Genomic DNA, 18,130 nt, shown 5'->3' on the forward strand with positions numbered 1-18,130 from the left:
AGTCTGCTAAGTCTTGTCTATACTAGCAAACATACTCATAACTCTCTACCAGTGCAGCTCCACCAGTAATAGCAATGATATTACAGCTTCCATTCTACAGACAGAACTTGGATATATGGCATCTAGACAGAGCTCAACTGTATGTCTGCTCAGAACAGTGTTAGATGATGGGGCAAAAATGCCTGAGTCCTGCCTATGCTACAGGTGTTGGCAGCTGTTGTTCCTATTGGTTGAGCTGCACGAGAGGTGAATTCTGGCTACGAAGTTTGCTAGTGTAAATGCAGCCCTGGTATGATAATTCTCTGCAGGGCTCTGTAACAATCTGGCTTTTTAACTGTTCTTAATTTGTTCTTTCAGGTGATTCATATATTGGTGCTTTAGGTGTTGGTTAAGTACCTTCAGCATTGTTTGGTTTGAGGCGAGGTTGTTTGCATCACTGGTTAGGAAGCTATAATCTGGGAGTGATGTTACATTGGGTAGCTCATGTTTGCATTTGTATTTAATTTTTAATCCCCTAGTGCAGGGTGTATTTGCTGCATTGACAAAGTTGTGTATTCTTTTCTGTATGTTGATTAGGAGTGGGAACTTAGCTAGTTCTCTGCAGCCAGTGTTACTCTATGTACATATGAGCTCTCTTTCACTCACACACACACTATACATACTGTACTTACACACATAATGTATATACTCTTTGGTTCTGGCAAATTCAGAGAGAAAAGGCCTGAGTTTAAGTGGTTTTTCCAGCTTTCCAGAACTCGTTCATCTCCATTCCAGTCCAGAATAAGCTCCCTTCACAGGTTAAATCTGAACTCCCCACCCTCCCTTCTACAGCCCTTGATTGGTGGATTGTCTTCCATAGGTGACTGGGCAAGGAGTCTTCTTTAGAGTCACACCCCTGACAGAATGAGGATATAAGGCCGGTACCACATAAACTGAGAGCCAGAGAGACAGCAGCTGAGACTCTGTTCCTCTCTCTCCCCCCAACTTAAATCCTAGCTCAAAGGCTTCAGGTAGCTCACTTTGGGGTGGCGCTTGTGGCAGGTCCCTACAGAGATGTGGCTCCTTCTCCTCAGCACCCTGGCCCTACTTCTCCAATCTGCTGTCACGGATGACCCTGTCCCGTAAGTTACTGTGGGGTTAGGGATTGGCTCCAGCTCTTTGACTGTGGAGAGGAGGAGGAAGAGGGTAAGGGGTTGGGAGGAAGGAGCAAGTTGCTGTGGGGGAAAGCAGAGGGCACTTTGGTGGCTAGAGGCATTACAAATGCCCAGGGTAGATTGAGGGAGCAGATTGTTGGGGAGGAGATGAGAAGTGGGAGTAAGGAGGTTGGGACAAATATTTGAGGGTGATGGTTAGGGGTGGGTGTGATAATGGCTGGCAGATGGGAAAGGGGGAATATCAATTGACACAGGGAAGCAGGCAAGTGGTTAGATATGAGGGATCAGGAATGGTACTTGGTTGGAGAGGGGGAATGGGTAGGTAGAGGAGGGACAGTTTGCTGGAGGAAGGGACAAGTGACTGGAGGTGCACATGGGCAGTTGTGAATGCTGTGAGGGAGTCTGTAGGGAGCAGGGAAATAAAGGCAGGTTTTCCAAGACCCCCTAAGTGGAGTAAGATGAGGAGAGGCAGGAGAGAGAAGAAGCTGGAGCGTTTTTATGGTTCAGCATGAGGGGGACAGAGAAAGCTGTCGGAAGTCTGGTGTCAGTGCTGGGTGGAGACTCCCTGACTAAATCAGTTGAGTTATAAGACCAGGTCTGGGGTCTCTTGCTCCTTGATTCCTGGCATTTCTCTCCCTTCCCTTGTTCTTTACACCTCCAAAGTGGAGGTGAAATGTTCATATTGACACCGTCCCCTCTAACCCCCCCATCCCCATCTGTCTCTTCATGAGATATCCTCTGTGACACCACTGGCTGTTGCTAGGGAGATAGTTAGGGTGTCACAAAGGGCAGGTAATTCTTAGGCAAAGAATTGCAGGGTGTGGGAGTGAGTCCCAGCTGGAGATAGTTTTCTTTGCGTTTGGTTTCCCATATCTCTCCCTCTGTCCAGTCCTTGTGGTTCTTCACTGAGAAGTACTGTGATAATGGAAGATGGTTGCACAGAGAAAGTTGACCAAGGTACAGCAGCCCTATAAGACCTGTTGTCATGCAGTGCAACATTGCCACCAGTAGCCAGGGAGACTATTGTGATGTCACAGAGGGTGACAGAATCTGGTAAAGGGCTGCTTTGATTGGAAAGCAGAAACCAACACTGATAAAGGCAGCCTCAACCCCCCTTGAGAGAGAGCAGAGATTTTCCAAGCCTCCCGCAGTGAGGGATGGGTGTGTCTCCCTGTGGAGGCTGCTAGAAGGTGTTGCTGTGGTGCACCTGACTACCTCCTGTAGATCCCCAGGAAGGGGTGACACCTGAGAAACTGAGGGAGCATGGTGGGGGATAGAAACTCAGCCTGTCTCCTCTGCCAGGGAAGGAAGCTTCTGCATAAAGCAACTCTAAGTTCACAAGCAGCCAGCTAGGTTGGTATAGTTTATCAGTCAGAGAACTTGATTCCCTGGGAATGTTTTAAAAGCAACACACATGGCTAAATCCTTCCCTCTGATTCTTTCTCTCTCCCTGCTCAAGGAACTATGTGGTTGTGCTGCCAGCGCGGCTGAGCTATCCCTCCATGGAGAAGGTCTGCATGGACTTGAGTAACGTGAAGAGCTCCATGCTGCTCACTATCACCCTGGAGACCAAGATCAAGACCTACAAGCTGCTGGATCGGTTTGTCTGGGAGAGGAGACAGCTCAACTGCTTCAGCTTCCCAGTAAGTGTCTGTGGAACTTGCAAATAGTTAGATGCAAGTGTGCTTGTGGAGCTTCCTCACTGCTTGGCTTGGCTAGGCTAATGCACCTGTTTGAAGATGTTTACTGGTGTGACTGGTATAGAAGGGCATGCCTTGGTATTCAAATACCTGTTGTGACATACTAGAGTACAATTCAGACTTCTGTGCAGCTGCGTAACCCTGCCCTGCAACCTTGGGTGCTTTACAGTACTTTGCAGCAGTAGCTCCCACCTGGGTTGCTCAGAAACAGCCTTCCATTATACAAGCCACACCCTGAGTGTCTGTGTGTAACTGCAGCCTGCCAGCCACACTTGGGTTACACTTTGGCTCTCACCAGCCTTGTAGATCCCCAGGAAGGGGTGACACTGCAGGGTGACTGTAACACACCCCCAGTCTTAGATTTTGCCCCAGAAATCTATGTCGTGTATTGCCCAGCCCTCTCCTGGACAGGGCCGGCTCCAGGCACCAGCTCAGCAAGCAGATGCTTGGGGCGGCCAAGGGGAAGGGGCGGCAAGTCGGGCTCTTCGGCGGCGGGTCCCTCGGTCCCTCTCGGAGGGAAGGACCTGCCGCTGAATTGCCGCCGAAGAAGAAAGCGGCACGGTGGAGCTGCCGCCAGTCACGACTTTTCCCCTCCCCCCGCTTGGGGCAGCAAAAACCCTGGAGCCGGCCCTGCTCCTGGACTATACAAGCTATTTTAGGTCTGTTATTTCTTTAAAAGGAATAATATGCACACAACTTGCCACTCCAAATGGAGTTTCCCAAACACTTCAATTTCTACATTCTGGAGAGGATGAAACAAGTTTATTAATTACATAGAGATTTTAAGTGAGTACACGTAGTGAGGCATAAAAGTCAGAAATGGTTACAAGAAAGATAAAATGCAACAGGTGCCTAACTTAACCAACTATGTTAAAATCAAAGCAAAGTTGGTTTTGTTTTTTCCCCACCACATGCTTTCATTACTGACCAAACTTGTGAGGTCAGGACCACTCCCCCTAGTCCAGCAGCTGTGTCCTTTATCCCTTCAGGTGCAGTGAAGCAATGGGAAGAGAGGGGGGTGCCTTGTGGTGTTTGTCCCTCCTTTTTGTAATTTCAGTCTCTTTCTTGAAAAACATTTCCAGCTGGTTACCAGGAGACACACACTCTATGGGGGAAGGATGTTCCCGGCTGCTTTTTTTTCACCCGTTAGAGCTTCCTTTGCATCCCTTCCTCCTTGACTCTGTTTACTGCTTAAATGCAAATTAAGCAGAGCACACATTCCTTTGTCTGAGACAGACCTGTTTGCCAATCTCAGTTTGGAACATGTGTTAATAAGTTATAAGATTCCACTGTATGGTATTAACGTACAATGTTGCCACACATATTTTATCAGGATGATACTGATCAGTAACTTGAGTTTTCAAACGATACCTTACAAGGCATACTTGGTACAAAGATTATTACAATAGTTGTAGGGTGTGAATACGAGGTACATTTTGTCACACCTGTGTTCATTTCACCTGTGCTGAGACCTCTGAGCCATCTCTCTTGGATCTTTGTCTAGTGTGCTGTGAGGGAATAGGAGCCAGAGAGAAAGGAGCAGGCAGGTAAATTCTGGTCACTTTTCACTTACTCCATTGCAGTGACAGGGGAAGCCGGGAGGAGAGGGAGGAAAAGCAGTGGGATGCTGGGTAAATGGGAAGGGTGTTTGCAACATTTCAGCCAGTGCTAGCTCCACAATCTGATGCCCAGTGCCTGGAGCAGGGGGCAGATACCAACCCACATGATTGCCTAAGGGATGATGAATGTATGGAGCCATCTCTGTCCTTGTCGCAGAAGATAGTATTTGTCCCACAGCCATATGGGTTTGCCTTAAGGCAACATCACTACCATACCAACACTCAAAAACAACAAGGAGTCTGGTGGCACCTTAAAGACTAACAGATTTATTTGGGCATAAGCTTTCGTGGGTAAAAACCTCACTTCTTCAGATGCATAGAGTGGAAGTTACAGATGCAGGCACTATATATTGACACATGGAGAGAAGGGAGTTACTTCGCAAGTGGAAAACCAGTGTTGACAGGGCCAATTCAATTTAATCAACCACCCTGATTGAATTGGCCCTGTCAACACTGGTTCTCCACTTGCGAAGTAACTCCCTTCTCTCCATGTGTCAGTATATAATGCCTGCATCTGTAACTTCCACTCTATGCATCTGAAGAAGTGAGGTTTTTACCCACGAAAGCTTATGCCCAAATAAATCTGTTAGTCTTTAAGGTGCCACCAGACTCCTTGTTGTTTTTGTAGATACAGACTAACATGGCTACCCCCTGATATTTGATACCAACACTCAGTTCATGTTTGGAAGGTGTTCTTCACAACCATGAGGGCTAGAGGCTTAATTTTTTTTAAGGAAGGCTGAGATTCTGGAACACAACTATGTGGCAACTTGAAAAGCCCACCATAAGTATGCAGCTGTTTGTTAGGCTGCATAATTGTATGATAAGGGGTCCTGAAAACACCATGTCTTGTTGTTACGTAAATTAAATTAACAAGCACAGAATCGTAGAACTGGAAGAGACCTCGAGAGGTCATCTAGTCCAGTCCCCTGCACTCATGGCAGGACTAAGTATTATCTAGACCAGTGGTCTCCAAAGAGGATCCTTGGGGGGAGCGTGGCAGGAGGAGCGCTTTTTTTAATTGCTTCGGCAGTTCGGGCGGGAGTCCGGGTGGCTTTTTTTTTTTTTTTTTTTTTTTTTTTTGCTTTGGCAAAAATGGTAGAGCCGACGCGGCAGGGGGTGCATGCTCAAAAATTTGTTACCGATAGGGGTGCGCGATCAAAAAAGTTTGGAGACCACTGATCTAGACCATCCCTGACAGGTGTCTGTCTAACCTGCTCTTAAAAATCTCCAATGATGGAGATTCCACAATCTCCCTAGGCAATTTGTTCCAGTGCTTAACCACCCTGATGTCCAACCTAAATCACCCTTGCTGCAATTTAAGCTCATTGCCTTTTGTCCTATCCGCAGAGCTTAAAGAGAACAATGTTTCTCCCGCCTCCTTGTCACAACCTTTTATGCACTTGAAAACTGTTATCATGTCCCCCTAAGTCTTCTCTTCTCCAGACTGAAAGTATTGGATTTGTTCAATCTTGTCTCATAGGTCATGTTTTCTAGACCTTTAATCATTTTTGTTGCTCTTCTCTGGACTTTCTCCAATTTGTCCACATCTTTCCTGAAATGTGGTGGCCAGCACGGGACACAATACTCCATCTGAGGCCTAATCAGAGCAGAGTAGAGTGGAAGAATTACTTCTCTTGTCTTGCTTACAACAGTCCTGCTTATATATCCCAGAATGATTGTGGTGTGTGGTTTTTTTTTTTTTTTTTTTTTTTTGCAACAGTGTTACTGTTGACTCATATTTAGCTTCTGATCCAGTGTGGCCCTCAGATCCCTTTCTGCAGCACTCCTTCCTAGGTAGTCATTTCCCATTTTGTATTTGTGCAACTGATTGTTCCTTCTTAAGTGGAGTACTTCAGACCATTTCTCCAGTGTGTCCAGATCATTTTGAATTTTAATCCTATCCTCCAAAGCATTTGCAACCCCTCCCAGCTTGGTATCGTCCGCAAACTCTATAAGTGTACTCTCTATGTCATTATCTAAATCACTGATGAAGATCTTGAAGAGATCTGGACCCAGGACTGATCCCAGTGGACCTCACTTGACACACACCCACTTCATGTATGGGGGGCAATGAGGAAGTTGAATGAAACCATTTTATTTTCGTGTGTGTGTATATGTTCTCATTGTTGCCCAAAGACAGCCCCAAAATTCAGTTCTAGAAGCCTGCAAGCAGGATCCTCGCTAGCTGTACAGAGCAGTGCACTGACAGGGTGTGCACACACACATTCACTAACAGGTGTGGTTAATGAGCAAGTCCAGTAATAATAAGGCCCCCAGGGAAAGGGTTTTATTATAAACGAACTCTCTGGGGGGGGGTGGTAAATGATGGATAAGAAAGCTGAGCAATGGGCTCATGGTCATGTGCCCATTGAGTCAGCTCTAGTTACACCCCCCCCCCCCCCCCCATGAATACAAGTATAGAGCGCAATGGTACTGGTTTGCAGCAGTGCAAAACTGTGCTCTGTGCTTTGCCAATCACTGAAGAGCAAGCTGTTACTCTTGGTCTCTTATCCCCTAGGGTGACCAGACAGAGAGTGTGAAAAATCAGGACGGGGGGGTGGGTGGGTAATAGGAGCCTATATAAGAGAGACCCAAAAATCAGGATATCTGGTCACCCTATTTCCCCCCCCCCCCCCCCACTCATTAATGCAGAGTAACTGAAGTGTAATGGTCTCTGGGAGGAAGGCAGCACATGATGTTGATGTCACTGGCAGGGTGGAGCTGGGCTGTCTGGGGCATTTAATGAAGTAGGTATTGTGTTGATTATTAGTGCCCACAGATTCCCTTTGTGTCTTCCTCCTCTTCCCACCTCATGCCTGGCAGCTCCCAGCACATGCCCTAGTATTTGATACTGCTCTAGGTGTGTGTTCATTTTGATGCTTGGTGAAGGAGCCACAGGCTGGTAACTATTGTCTTGTTCTGTCCATTGAACAATGACAAAGGCCAAATCTGTGCAGCTAATGGCACTAGTGAAGCCCTAACTCAGCACATCTTTGATTTGATAAATACTCTTCACCCAGCAATAACCTGAGGGAGATAGCTGGAGCCCACTTTCACCAGCTTCTTGACACTTCCACAGTATGTAACAAATCTATATGCAGCACCTAGGAGCCACAACTACCATATAAGTCACACTCTCGTGTGTGTTCTTGGAGCTGAAGGAGCTCCAAGAACACAGACCTCTTCAGCTAAAGGAGAAATCACTCAGCTGGCCGCAGAAATAGGTTCCTTATCTCCTCTGTGGATTACTCACTAGTGGGCAATGTGATAATTAATTTCCTCCTCCAAGGATTGTGCCTAATTCTCCTAATGCTGTTTCCTGTGTACCCCAGGTCCCACCTCCTTCAGGGGGCACTGAGGAAGTCGCTACCATTCAGCTGTCTGGAGGTGGGGGCAAGAGCAAGATAGCTGAGAAGAAACAAGTCCTGATTCAGAGAGCCAGCAACAGCACTTTTGTGCAGACTGACAAGCCCATCTATATGCCAGGACAGTTGGGTAAGAAAGGATCTGCCCTGAGGGATTTCCTTTCTCTGTGTCTGTGTGCATGCAGATGTGCCATTGGGTGTGTGTATATGTTCCTAGAGAGGTGCAGTTGTAAGCGTTTTTTCTTTGCGTTAGTGAAAATGAGCATAACTTGCAGATGAGAATGTTGTTTGTATGCACTTGTGTTTGCAGGTGCGTGGGCATGGGCAAGTGGTTTTTGGTGCATGTGTGTTTGCAGATGTACACTTCAGGTGCATATGGCGAGGTATTTGTCTACAAGCCGGACATAAGCAGTGTTTATCCTCAGGTGAGTACACGTATGCAGATCTGTTCATGCCTAGAGGTTGGCATGTGCAGAGGTCTGCAAGTGTTATGAGTGCATGGTAGCTGAAGGGCTATGTGTGTTTCTGCACCAGTGTGCACATGTGAGTTTGTAAGTGTAAATGTGTCTGGAGATGTTCCTTCACAGATGTTGGGGTAAGCCAATGCCAATGTATCTGCTGGTGTGTGCAACTAGTCTAGAATTCTTCCTTTCCAGTGAGCTCCCTCAGAAGCTGCGCAGCTATCGGCAGAGCTACGGCCTGTTTAGGGGGAGGTGGTTTTTTCTCTCTCCCCTTTCACAACCCCTGACAAATGGATTATTTTTCTTAAAAGGTCTCTCAGGCTCCTCCCACACAGCCAAAATAAACTCATCCCATTTCACACAGAAAACACTTGTTGCCTTTCGGCTTCATCTCTTCAGAACCCTGTAAAACAGTTGAAGTGGAAACGTCAGACCGGTGGTTCTCAATTTTTTTTTTTTTTTTTAACCCAGGAACCCCTAAACTTAAATAGACAAACCTGCAGACCCCCAACCAGAGGTGATTGGGGGGGAGCACACAGGGTCACACCCCCCGCCACCCTCCCTGATTTCTGCCTTCCATTGGCTGTGCTCCCTGCAGTGCTGATGTAGCAGGGCAGAGGAGTGGTGTCTCCTTGTCTAGCTGCTACCTGCTCATGGAGTCAATGGCTGTGAGGCAACTCCTTCTGGTGGCAGGGGGAGATCTCTCTTCTGCAGTGATGCTGCAATTTTGGGTTGCCCCCCCCCCCCCAATCCAGACCAGCTCAGTGGCCCGCTGAGGTGAGTCAGGGGGGTGTAGGTGGCACTCCATCCTGGAGCCCCATCGCGTGAGGTTGAAGCTTGACCCCGAGCCCTGACACCCGAGGCTGAAGCTTGGTCCTTGGTGGACCCCCTGAAACCTGGTTGTAGACCCTGGTTGAGAACCAGTGCACTAGAGCCACCTCTACACCACACTTCCCCAAAATACCTGCTGAGTTCTTTTTCTCCTAGCTACATATTTTTTTCCCCCATCCCTGTCTTCAAAGCTTGTCAAGCCCTCAAATACTTAATGCCTCAAACTATGAGGCTTCAGGGAACATGTTGAAATGATGCCTTGAACCTGTGTATGCAGCCGGGATTGGGGGGAGAGGCTTGGATCCTCACATGAAGATGAGTCTAAAGGCATTTTATTTGTTTTTTCCCATTACAGTGAGGTTTCGAATTGTCACTTTGAACAGCAATTTCATCCCACTGAACGATAAGGTGAGAAATGTGGCAGGGGAAGAGGAGAGAGGGAGATAGGCTCTCCCCACCACACTACCTTCTTTCTTTGCTTCTGCCCTGGGGGCAGAGGGATTTATACCTCAGGAATACCAATCTGGGATCTCTCAGCAGCTGCAAGAGTTTGAATTTTCAGAAGGGATCTGGGATTTCCCCTTTGGTTAAACTCCCTTCCAGTTGTAACCCAGCCCTGGCCCAGATCCAAACCAGAATCAGGTGGCTTCTGAGAGCTGCCAGCACTGAGCTGCCTACTGCAGCCTGGCCACCTCATTCCCCTGAGGTATGGGGAGCTGCTTCAGGAAATCGAACTGTAACAAATATGGTGGTGTCCTGTAATATCCTAGATAAACTTTATGGAATTAAGTTAAACCTTACTGAATTTAAGTTTAATATCTGGGGGGGGGGGGTGTCTATTGTATTAAATGACTGGTTTATGTATCCCTGTGAGCCCTGGATTGTATGTATTTCCATGGGAAGGGTAAATACAGCCTCTCCAGGAGCTGGGAACAGTGGGGGGTGCTTAGGCAAATTCATTCAGGCCACCACCTGCAGAGGCTCACATGTGCTAGCTCAAGCTGGATTATGCAGAGACCAGCAGACAATGAAAGGATTGGGGATAGTTTAAACTCAGGCTATTTGACTCAGGGCCTTCTTTCTGCTCCAGCACACGGACAGGATCTCCTGTCCAAGGGGGGCCCCTATCCTTAGGGAAGGGTTGGAAGGACTTTGGCCTATCATGGCCCCCATAAGGCTGGGTTCTTGTGCTGAGCAAAGGGTGTTAGGAACTTGAAGCTACAGGGAAACCCCGGAGTGGGGTTTTGAAGGACTGGTCTCCAACAAGGGCTCTGGCAGGAGTTGGGGGGTGAACTCTGCTTAGTTTATTAACATGCAGGTAGGTTCTTTTGTTTTCTCTGTAATACTTTCAGTATAAAATGTGCTTGCTTAGAAAAAGCTGTGTAGTAGAGTAACTGTGGTAATTACACTCTAAAGAGAAGGTAAAACAGGCCTGATTAGGCAGTCTCTTTGCTGGGGATATCACAGTGTAGGCAGGGAACTGTTCAGCCTGGAAACAACCTGCTCAGGAGCAAGAGAGAAAGAAGTGTCTCTCTCCCCAAGAGCGGTGACAGCCGGGGAGCCAGAAGCCTAGAGTGGGGTGCTCTTGCTGGACCATAGAGAGGGAACAGGGGAAGCTGCTCTGAGCTGTGACACAACCACCTTCCCTGAAGCTGCCTAGGAAATTGTTTAAGAGCTATTAGCATAAAACTAAAACAGGGAAAAGCAGCCAGCCAAGCTGAGGAAGGCGCACAAGACTCCTCCAATGCTGCCAAATGGGACTCTTCCTCCTGCAACCTCCCCTGGGGGCTGTGGGAGGTGTTGAGGCAACTTTGGAAGTTTGAAAAGGGGGTGGGGATCATTAGCTGAATACTTTCAAGCCTTGTAAGGAACAAGAGAGGTTGATCTGAGCTCACATTGCTGGGAGGCACAGGCACTGACTTTCTAATGTGCCAGCACCCCACACTGCTCCAGGCTGCTTCCCACCCCTCTGTTCCACCCTTCCTCCAAGCATGCCCTGCCCTTGCTCCTTCCCTCCCCCCAGCGCTTCGTGCATGGCGCTGAACAGCTGATCACTGGCACGCGGGAGGTGCTGGGGGGGAGGGGGAGGCGCTGATTGTTGGGATGGAGCTGATCGGAGGGGCTGCCGGTGGGTGCTGAGCACCTACTGTTTCCCCCCCCCCCCAATGGGTGCTCCAGCCCCAGAGCACCCACGTAGTTGGTGCCTATGCTTGGAGGGTCCTGTTGTTAATCTAACAAAACATGTGCCATATGTTGCACACTGTGGTCACTCAGAACTTCATGGCAACAGCAGGGCTAGAACTCAGATGCTCCTGCTATGAATGCCCAGGCCCTGAGCACAATCTGGAGTTAAGAGTAGGGATGGATTTGGCCTCCGCTCTCAGGGTGGAGGAGATCCCAGCCTGTGCAGCAGTTCTGTTCCCCACAATAGTGCAGCGATCACTAATGGGAATTCTGTCTGGTTTTCTCTTTCAGTACCTGCTGGTGGAGCTGAAGGTCAGTGGCCCCCATATGCATACTGAGATGCCTCTGTTCTCCATTCCTTTCCTTTCACACACAAATGAGAGATCAAGACTGTGACTCACTCAGGTCTCCTGCACCCATTCCTGGAGGGTAGCTGGCCCTGTTCCTGCAGCTCTCAGCTGTGAGAAGCATGCATTGGAACTATGGTCTCCTGTGCAGCAGTACACTGTAGTAACCTGCAGGGGGTGTCAGACTGGACCCCCTCACTATTCCCATCTTCCCACCAGCACCGACAGAGACTAGAAACAGGGTCTCCCTCACAGCAGCAGAGATTGCTAATCTCTAGGGAAATGGAGCCTGGGGGATCCTGGCTTCTCCAGCAGCTCCTGCTGCCCAGGGGGAATTCCCAGACTGGGGCTGACAATCCAGCCTCTCTCCCACCCTGCAGTGCAGAGCACTGATCTGCTGGGGTCGCCTAGCCCCACCTCCACAGCTTCCTCAGCTCCTACCAGCCCATGGAGAGCCGGAGACCAAGACAGGGAATCAAACTCCGGTCACGCACAGTAAAGAACAGTGCGAACTGTAGGGCACCCAGAGCCCAGTGTCAGCAGCAATTCTAGCCCCTGCCAGCTCCAGGAGAGTGAGACCAGGTCAGGGAATGGGAGCCAGGTCTCCCACCTAGCAGTGCAGGGCACTACCCTAGGGCACAGAGTTCAGCCTCTGCAGTGCTCACAGCCTGTGCTGGCCCCTGAAGAGCAAGAGACCAGGCCTGGAGCCCTGGTCTCCTGCCTGGTCATGAAGGGCACCACCAACCTTCAGAGGTGCTGGGCCCAGCTTCTGTAGCACTCCCAGCCCCTGTCTTCCCAAGGGCTGGGCTGCATGGGGAGTAAAACAGGGAGGATGGGCTGCATTTTAATTCTGTTTCTGTCCGTGGCATCAGGATCCTGAGAATAACCGGATTGGCCAGTGGCTTAATGTGAAACCAGCGCGAGGCATTGTGCAATTGTCCTTCCAGCTGGCAGCCGAACCGCCCCTGGGAACATACACCATCAACGTGGACAGTGGGAAGGCCTACAGCATCTTCAGCGTGGAGGAGTACGGTATGGAGGGGAGAGCAGCAGGAGCACTCCGCTCTCTGACAGTCCCAGGGGAATCCCAGCCTGAGGAAGCCCTCTCCCTATCCAACCCTGACACAGACTCTGCAAGCGAACGCTTGCCTTAGAGAGGACACCCCCCTCCCTTCTCTCCAGGGGAATGCTGTCTCTGGGAGTGCTGCACCCCCACAACACGCAGACACACACTGCTCCCTGAGCTGGGTGACAGTCAGCCAACCTGTTCCTTTCTTAACTTCTTGCATCCTATTTCTCCCTCTCCAGTGCTGCCCAAATTCAAAGTGGTTGTGGCTGAGCCCACTCGGATCTTCACATCGGATACATCTTTTCCACTGAAAGTTTGTGGCAAGTACGTTTCACAGGGCTCTTGTGATGGGAGCGCACAGTTAACGTGCAAATGTATCCGCTCATCTAGCTCAATGGATGGACGGGATTAGCTTTGTGTTTCTGAGAGGGTCTGCGTTGTAATAAGGATTTTCAGGGAAAAGGTGAATGCATTTACAGTAGCTCTCAACTCTTCTTCCACGTGGAAGTCTGTCCATTCTGCAGCTTCCTCAAAACACCATTTAGTTAGTTATCAGAGTAGCAGCCGTGTTAGTCTGTATCTGCAAAAAGAACAGGAGTACTTGTGGCACGAAAGCTTATGCTCAAATAAATTTGTTAGTCTCTAAGGTGCCACAAGTACTCCTGTTCTTTTAGTTAGTTATTTAAATCATGGAGTGTCCTCCCCAGTTAAAGTGCAGTAGGAAGGGGCAGGTGTGTGTGTGTGTGTGTGTGTGTGAAATTGGAGTAGATCAGCAGAGCTGTGTGGGGAGCCCAGCACTGGCAGGACTGAGGGGCATTAGCAGAGCTGTGAGGGGAGCCCAGGACTGGAATAGCAGGCACATACACCATAGTGCAAAGGAAGAAGGCAGGAGTGGACTAAGGACACCAGTGGCAGACGGTTTCTTTTTTCCCTTCTCTACCAGGTACACATACGGAAAGCCCGTCCAGGGTACAGTCCAAGTCTCTTTGTGTCAGACCGCATATACCTGGTACATAGACAGGACGGAGTCAGAGCCCACGGACATCTGCCAGAATGTCACAGGACAGGTGAGGAGGGAAATGGCCTAATGGAGATGTAAGAGCATCTAGGGAAAGAGGAACAGCAGGGCAAAAGAATGAGCTAGAGAGGGAGAAATTCTAACCAGGAGCAGTGGGCACTTCTGGAAGGACCCAGCTGCACAGTACCCCTCGCACCACACTGGAGCATTTGGCTTAGTACTGCTGACTCAGGGACAGCAGTGCCTCCTGCTGACTCAGACACTCCTCCACTCCCTGCAGCATTTGCATGTCTCCCCTCCACACTCTGATAGAGCCTGCCACTGCTTCACTTCTGAGCTCTGACACAATCACAGGGTGGCTGTTCCTTTCCTCTTGTTCCTTGAGTATGTTGTCAGCAAGTGTCATCAATTCTCATTGCCTGTTTTCCAGACTGATAAGACCGGTTGTTTCTCAGCCTCCGTGGACTTGGCATTCTTCAGCCTTGTCAGCCCTGGGTACAGCCACAGTATAAACGTGATAGCCACTTTGGTGGAAGCTGGAACAGGTAAACCCTAGCATCTGCAAAGCTGTGTGTGTGTGCGTGTGCGTGCGCGTGTGTGAGAGAGGGTGTCTATTGCTTCTCTCTTCCTTATAATAAAGTTCTTGGGGCGGGGGGGGGGGGGGGAAAGGAAGGGGGGGAGGGTGGAAGAAGGAAATGTTGACAGAGAGTGATCTCTGAAATGGACTGATGACCCCCCCAACACTTAATGTTTTTGTGGTGCGTGTGGGCACATGCTTGGCCTGCCCCACTGTCTTCTATAGCTTGGGCCATTTCCCACTAAGTATACACTGTTGGGATGGTGGACTAGTCCACTGGCCACTGATGGACCCTGTAATTGTCTTTTGTAATAAATGGGTTGGTCACTGGCAGGCAGGAGACTGTTCTACCAATCAGAGTGGAGTCTTTAGCCATGGTGCTCATTCACAGGTTATCAACATGGGGATTGCAAAGAGGTCTGGGGGGGGAGGGGGGTCATGGCCTTCCTCCCTTGCTTTATGGCTAGATGGGAGGGGTGGTCCCAAAACTTTTCTGTTGTAACCTGGTGTGGCAGAGTATGGCAAACCACTGTGTGTTCATTGGCTCACTGTGCATCTTGTCTTTCTCCCATAGGCGTGGAGGCAAACGCTACCCATGTTGCGTTTATGTCTGAGCAAGCTGGGTCAATGAGCTTTGAGGATTCAGACAATTACTACCACCCAGGGTATCCCTACAGCGGGAAGGTAAAATCTACATGGGGTGGAGCTTCTGAGTGGTCCTCCAGGGCAGCCAAAGTACGGTGCTTTACATAGTGCCTCTAGCAGGTGACAAAAACATAGGATCCTGTAGCATCGTCTCATAGAAATTCCCATTTTTAATTTTTCCCTAGAGGTTACCTCTGTCTATTCCTCAGCCCTGCCCTTCTCTTTAGAAGGAGCCAGCCTGCTCTGAGCTTTCTCAGCCCCACTGAGTGTCTCTCCTAGAGATTCCCCATTCCAGTCAGTCTCTCCTCAAGAGTAGGTTTTGCTGGTTGAATGTGTGCATGATTCTCTCCCTGCAGATCAAAGCCCTGGACCGAGAAGGCTCCATACTGAAGAAGCAGCCCGTTTTCTTGGTTATTAATGCTGGGAACACCCAGTCCCACCAAAATCTCACCACCGATAGCACAGGGGTGGCTACTTTCATTTTGGACACAGCTACCTGGAATAGAAGTGAGGTCTCTCTGGAGGTGAGTCAAATTAGGTACAGTGCATTTCAGTGCTGCATCCAGGAGCTGACAAAGACATTGAGCACTGGCAAGGCTCCACACAATTCCCCTTTGGGTAGGCCCTAGAAAGTCTCTTCTCTGTATCTCTCAGGCCCTTGATCTGAGGGTAATTCTCATCACTAGGGCTGTTGCCATATAATACAGAGTTTCTCTGAGGTAGGTGTGAGTCCCTTAACTCTGTACATTGTGCCATCCTAAAAATCTGCTGTTTCAAATGGAGGAGACTTTATTCCCTTCCCCTCCTGTGGCCATGTTGTGTAGTGCTGCTGGCGCAGAACGGCTCCCTCCTTCCCATTTCAATAGTGGGTGAGTTGACTCCAAGGTGTAAAAAAGCCCAGTTTTTCAAAGATTCCCGTCTGGTCATCTAACATCCAGCCCAAGGACCTGCTCTAATCATCATCAAAGATACTGCTGAATTTTCATCAGATAAGAGCTACCTCTGTGCACAGAAAACTGGCCTTGTTAGCCCTCTACCCACATCTACAGATAAACAAATGCCAGCAGTGTGGCTAAATGGCTCCTGTTGAATCCAGTTGTCTGTTGATAGACATCCATGTTTTTAGACATCCAATAAGCTATTCTAATCCCTGTTAAATTTTCTTATTGGCATATCTTACACATCTGTTAAGTGCCTAAGTGGATTCATGGAGAACAGGGGACTTTCCAAATCAGATCAGTGCTGTGATCCACCATCTATTCCAGTATCCTGTTTGTGATCGTGGCTAAAACCAGATACTTTAGTGGAAGCAAGAAATCCAGTAACGGACAGCTATGCACTAACTGTCCATAGGGGAGGTTTCTTCCTAATTTCAGGCTGTTAATGATTGGCTTCAGGCTATAAGCCACTTTATAACAAATGTATGTAATTTATAGATACAGATAACCATTATATATTGTGTAATGATAATACATGCCATTTTAGATGCTTAAGGTCCATTTTCATGTCTAACACAATCATGTCTTTTGGAATCCAGTCCACTTGCTGTAAAGCACTGTGGGATTGTAACAGATCCATGAATGCCCAAGAACAGAACGAAGGCCCTTCTCACCACAGAGGCCCTTCTGCTCTAAAGCACTGGCCTCTAGTGCTTAAATTGGAGGAAAATCTGTTTAGATGTACCATCTTCTGAATCACACTTGAGCTGTACTGATTCCATCCAGCAGAGGGCAATGTATATATACACACATGCTGGCCAGAACACTTATAGTGCTCTGGAGAAATGCAGTCATAATTATTACCTTTATTTCTCTTCCAGGGAAGGTTCAGGCTTCTGGATCTGGTGTATGAGCCTACAAGGATCCGTCAGTACTACCTGAATGCTTTCCTCCACCTGAAGCCATACTACAGCACCACCAAGAGCTACCTCAAAATCCAGCGGCTGCAGGGAGTGCTGCCCTGTGGCCAGAAGCAGGTGGTCCAGGTGGATTACAGCATTGACCAAATGGACCTGGGGGACAAAGCTAGAGAAATCCTCTTCTCCTTCTATGTGAGTGCCCGGGCAGGCCAGGGGCTGGGGGACAGAGATATTGTGGGAGGTGCCAAGTGGGGGTCTCAGGAACAGTGGTAAGAGATGCCATGGTGCTGAGAGCACCATGGCTGTAGCTCTCATCAGCTGTGGCTTAACCCTTGAAGCACTGAAGAGGAGCATACTTTTTCTTCAACTCCTCTTCCCCTGTTCCACCCTGCCCTATCACAGCTCCTCCAGACAGCCCAGCCCCTCCTAGCTGGTGATCCCTCCCTCTCCGTGACAGGACAGCGAACCCCCTTCTACCTTCTTTGCAATTCCCCAGCAAGTGCCCCAACCCAGTTCTTTCCTGCTGGTTTACTCCTCTTTGCCTGATCCCCACCAAATCTTGCCCTGACCCTCACAAACATCTGCTCCTGATGGACCCACCTTGCTTCCTTCTGGAAGCCCTCCCAATCTTCCCAGATAAGCAGTTGCTACCCAATATGCTTCTTGCAATGCTGGTTTCCTTTCCTGAATCTGGACATGCCCTCCCATATGAACCCCCTTTCCCAATCCCCTAGGACACTTACTTCCCCATGATCTGCCTTTCCCTCCTGTTCATTCCTGAACCAGCACGCCCAGTGCAGCTCACCTCCCCACTGCTAGAAACCATCCCCAGTCTCCCTCTCCCTACAAAATGTGCAGTCCCCACAGAACAGGCCTCTTCTCTCTGGTCCCTGGACATGCAAGTCCCTTCCCTGCTGCCAAAACCCTCCCACAACCTGCCTCCCCTCCTCTCTGAAACCCTCCCCTCTCCCAGGGCTAGTGTCCCCCATGTGACTTCACCTGTCCCATGGTTGGTGGTAATCTTTGATCTTTGGTGTTTGGGATTTGGGGGGACATGAAGAGATGGGAAAAGGTACCTGACCTGAACACCTTCTAAGATCTCTCTCCTTCCCTAGGTGGTGGGGAAGCGGAAGCTCATCGAGGATGGTCAGAAACGTGTCGATATCAAGAAGAATGGTGGTAAGTCCACAGCTACCTCTCCCAAAATAGGGGAGCAAAACCCCTCCAATGCTGGGCTCTAGTGACAATTCAGAGCCCAGAGGGAGGCACTGAGGGAGGCAGCATGGAATGGACTGAAAG

At 49.1% G+C, this 18,130-nt stretch overlaps 1 protein-coding gene across 1 annotated transcript in view; it reads left to right on the forward strand.

Moving 5' to 3' along the window:
* Positions 1–1,053: 1,053 nt before the first annotated feature.
* Positions 1,054–18,130, forward strand: part of A2ML1 (alpha-2-macroglobulin like 1) — a 34,422-nt gene continuing 17,345 nt past the window's right edge. The window contains exons 1-13 of the mRNA XM_065423289.1: positions 1,054–1,121; positions 2,614–2,797; positions 7,809–7,971; positions 9,489–9,541; positions 11,609–11,629; positions 12,537–12,696; positions 12,973–13,057; positions 13,677–13,800; positions 14,182–14,296; positions 14,903–15,012; positions 15,330–15,497; positions 16,793–17,023; positions 17,947–18,010. Coding sequence (XP_065279361.1) covers positions 1,054–1,121; positions 2,614–2,797; positions 7,809–7,971; positions 9,489–9,541; positions 11,609–11,629; positions 12,537–12,696; positions 12,973–13,057; positions 13,677–13,800; positions 14,182–14,296; positions 14,903–15,012; positions 15,330–15,497; positions 16,793–17,023; positions 17,947–18,010 — 1,546 coding nt within the window. The remainder of the gene's footprint in view (positions 1,122–2,613; positions 2,798–7,808; positions 7,972–9,488; positions 9,542–11,608; positions 11,630–12,536; positions 12,697–12,972; positions 13,058–13,676; positions 13,801–14,181; positions 14,297–14,902; positions 15,013–15,329; positions 15,498–16,792; positions 17,024–17,946; positions 18,011–18,130) is intronic.

This window comes from Emys orbicularis, chromosome 1, assembly GCF_028017835.1.
Source record: "Emys orbicularis isolate rEmyOrb1 chromosome 1, rEmyOrb1.hap1, whole genome shotgun sequence".
Classification (NCBI taxonomy): Eukaryota; Metazoa; Chordata; order Testudines; family Emydidae; genus Emys; species Emys orbicularis.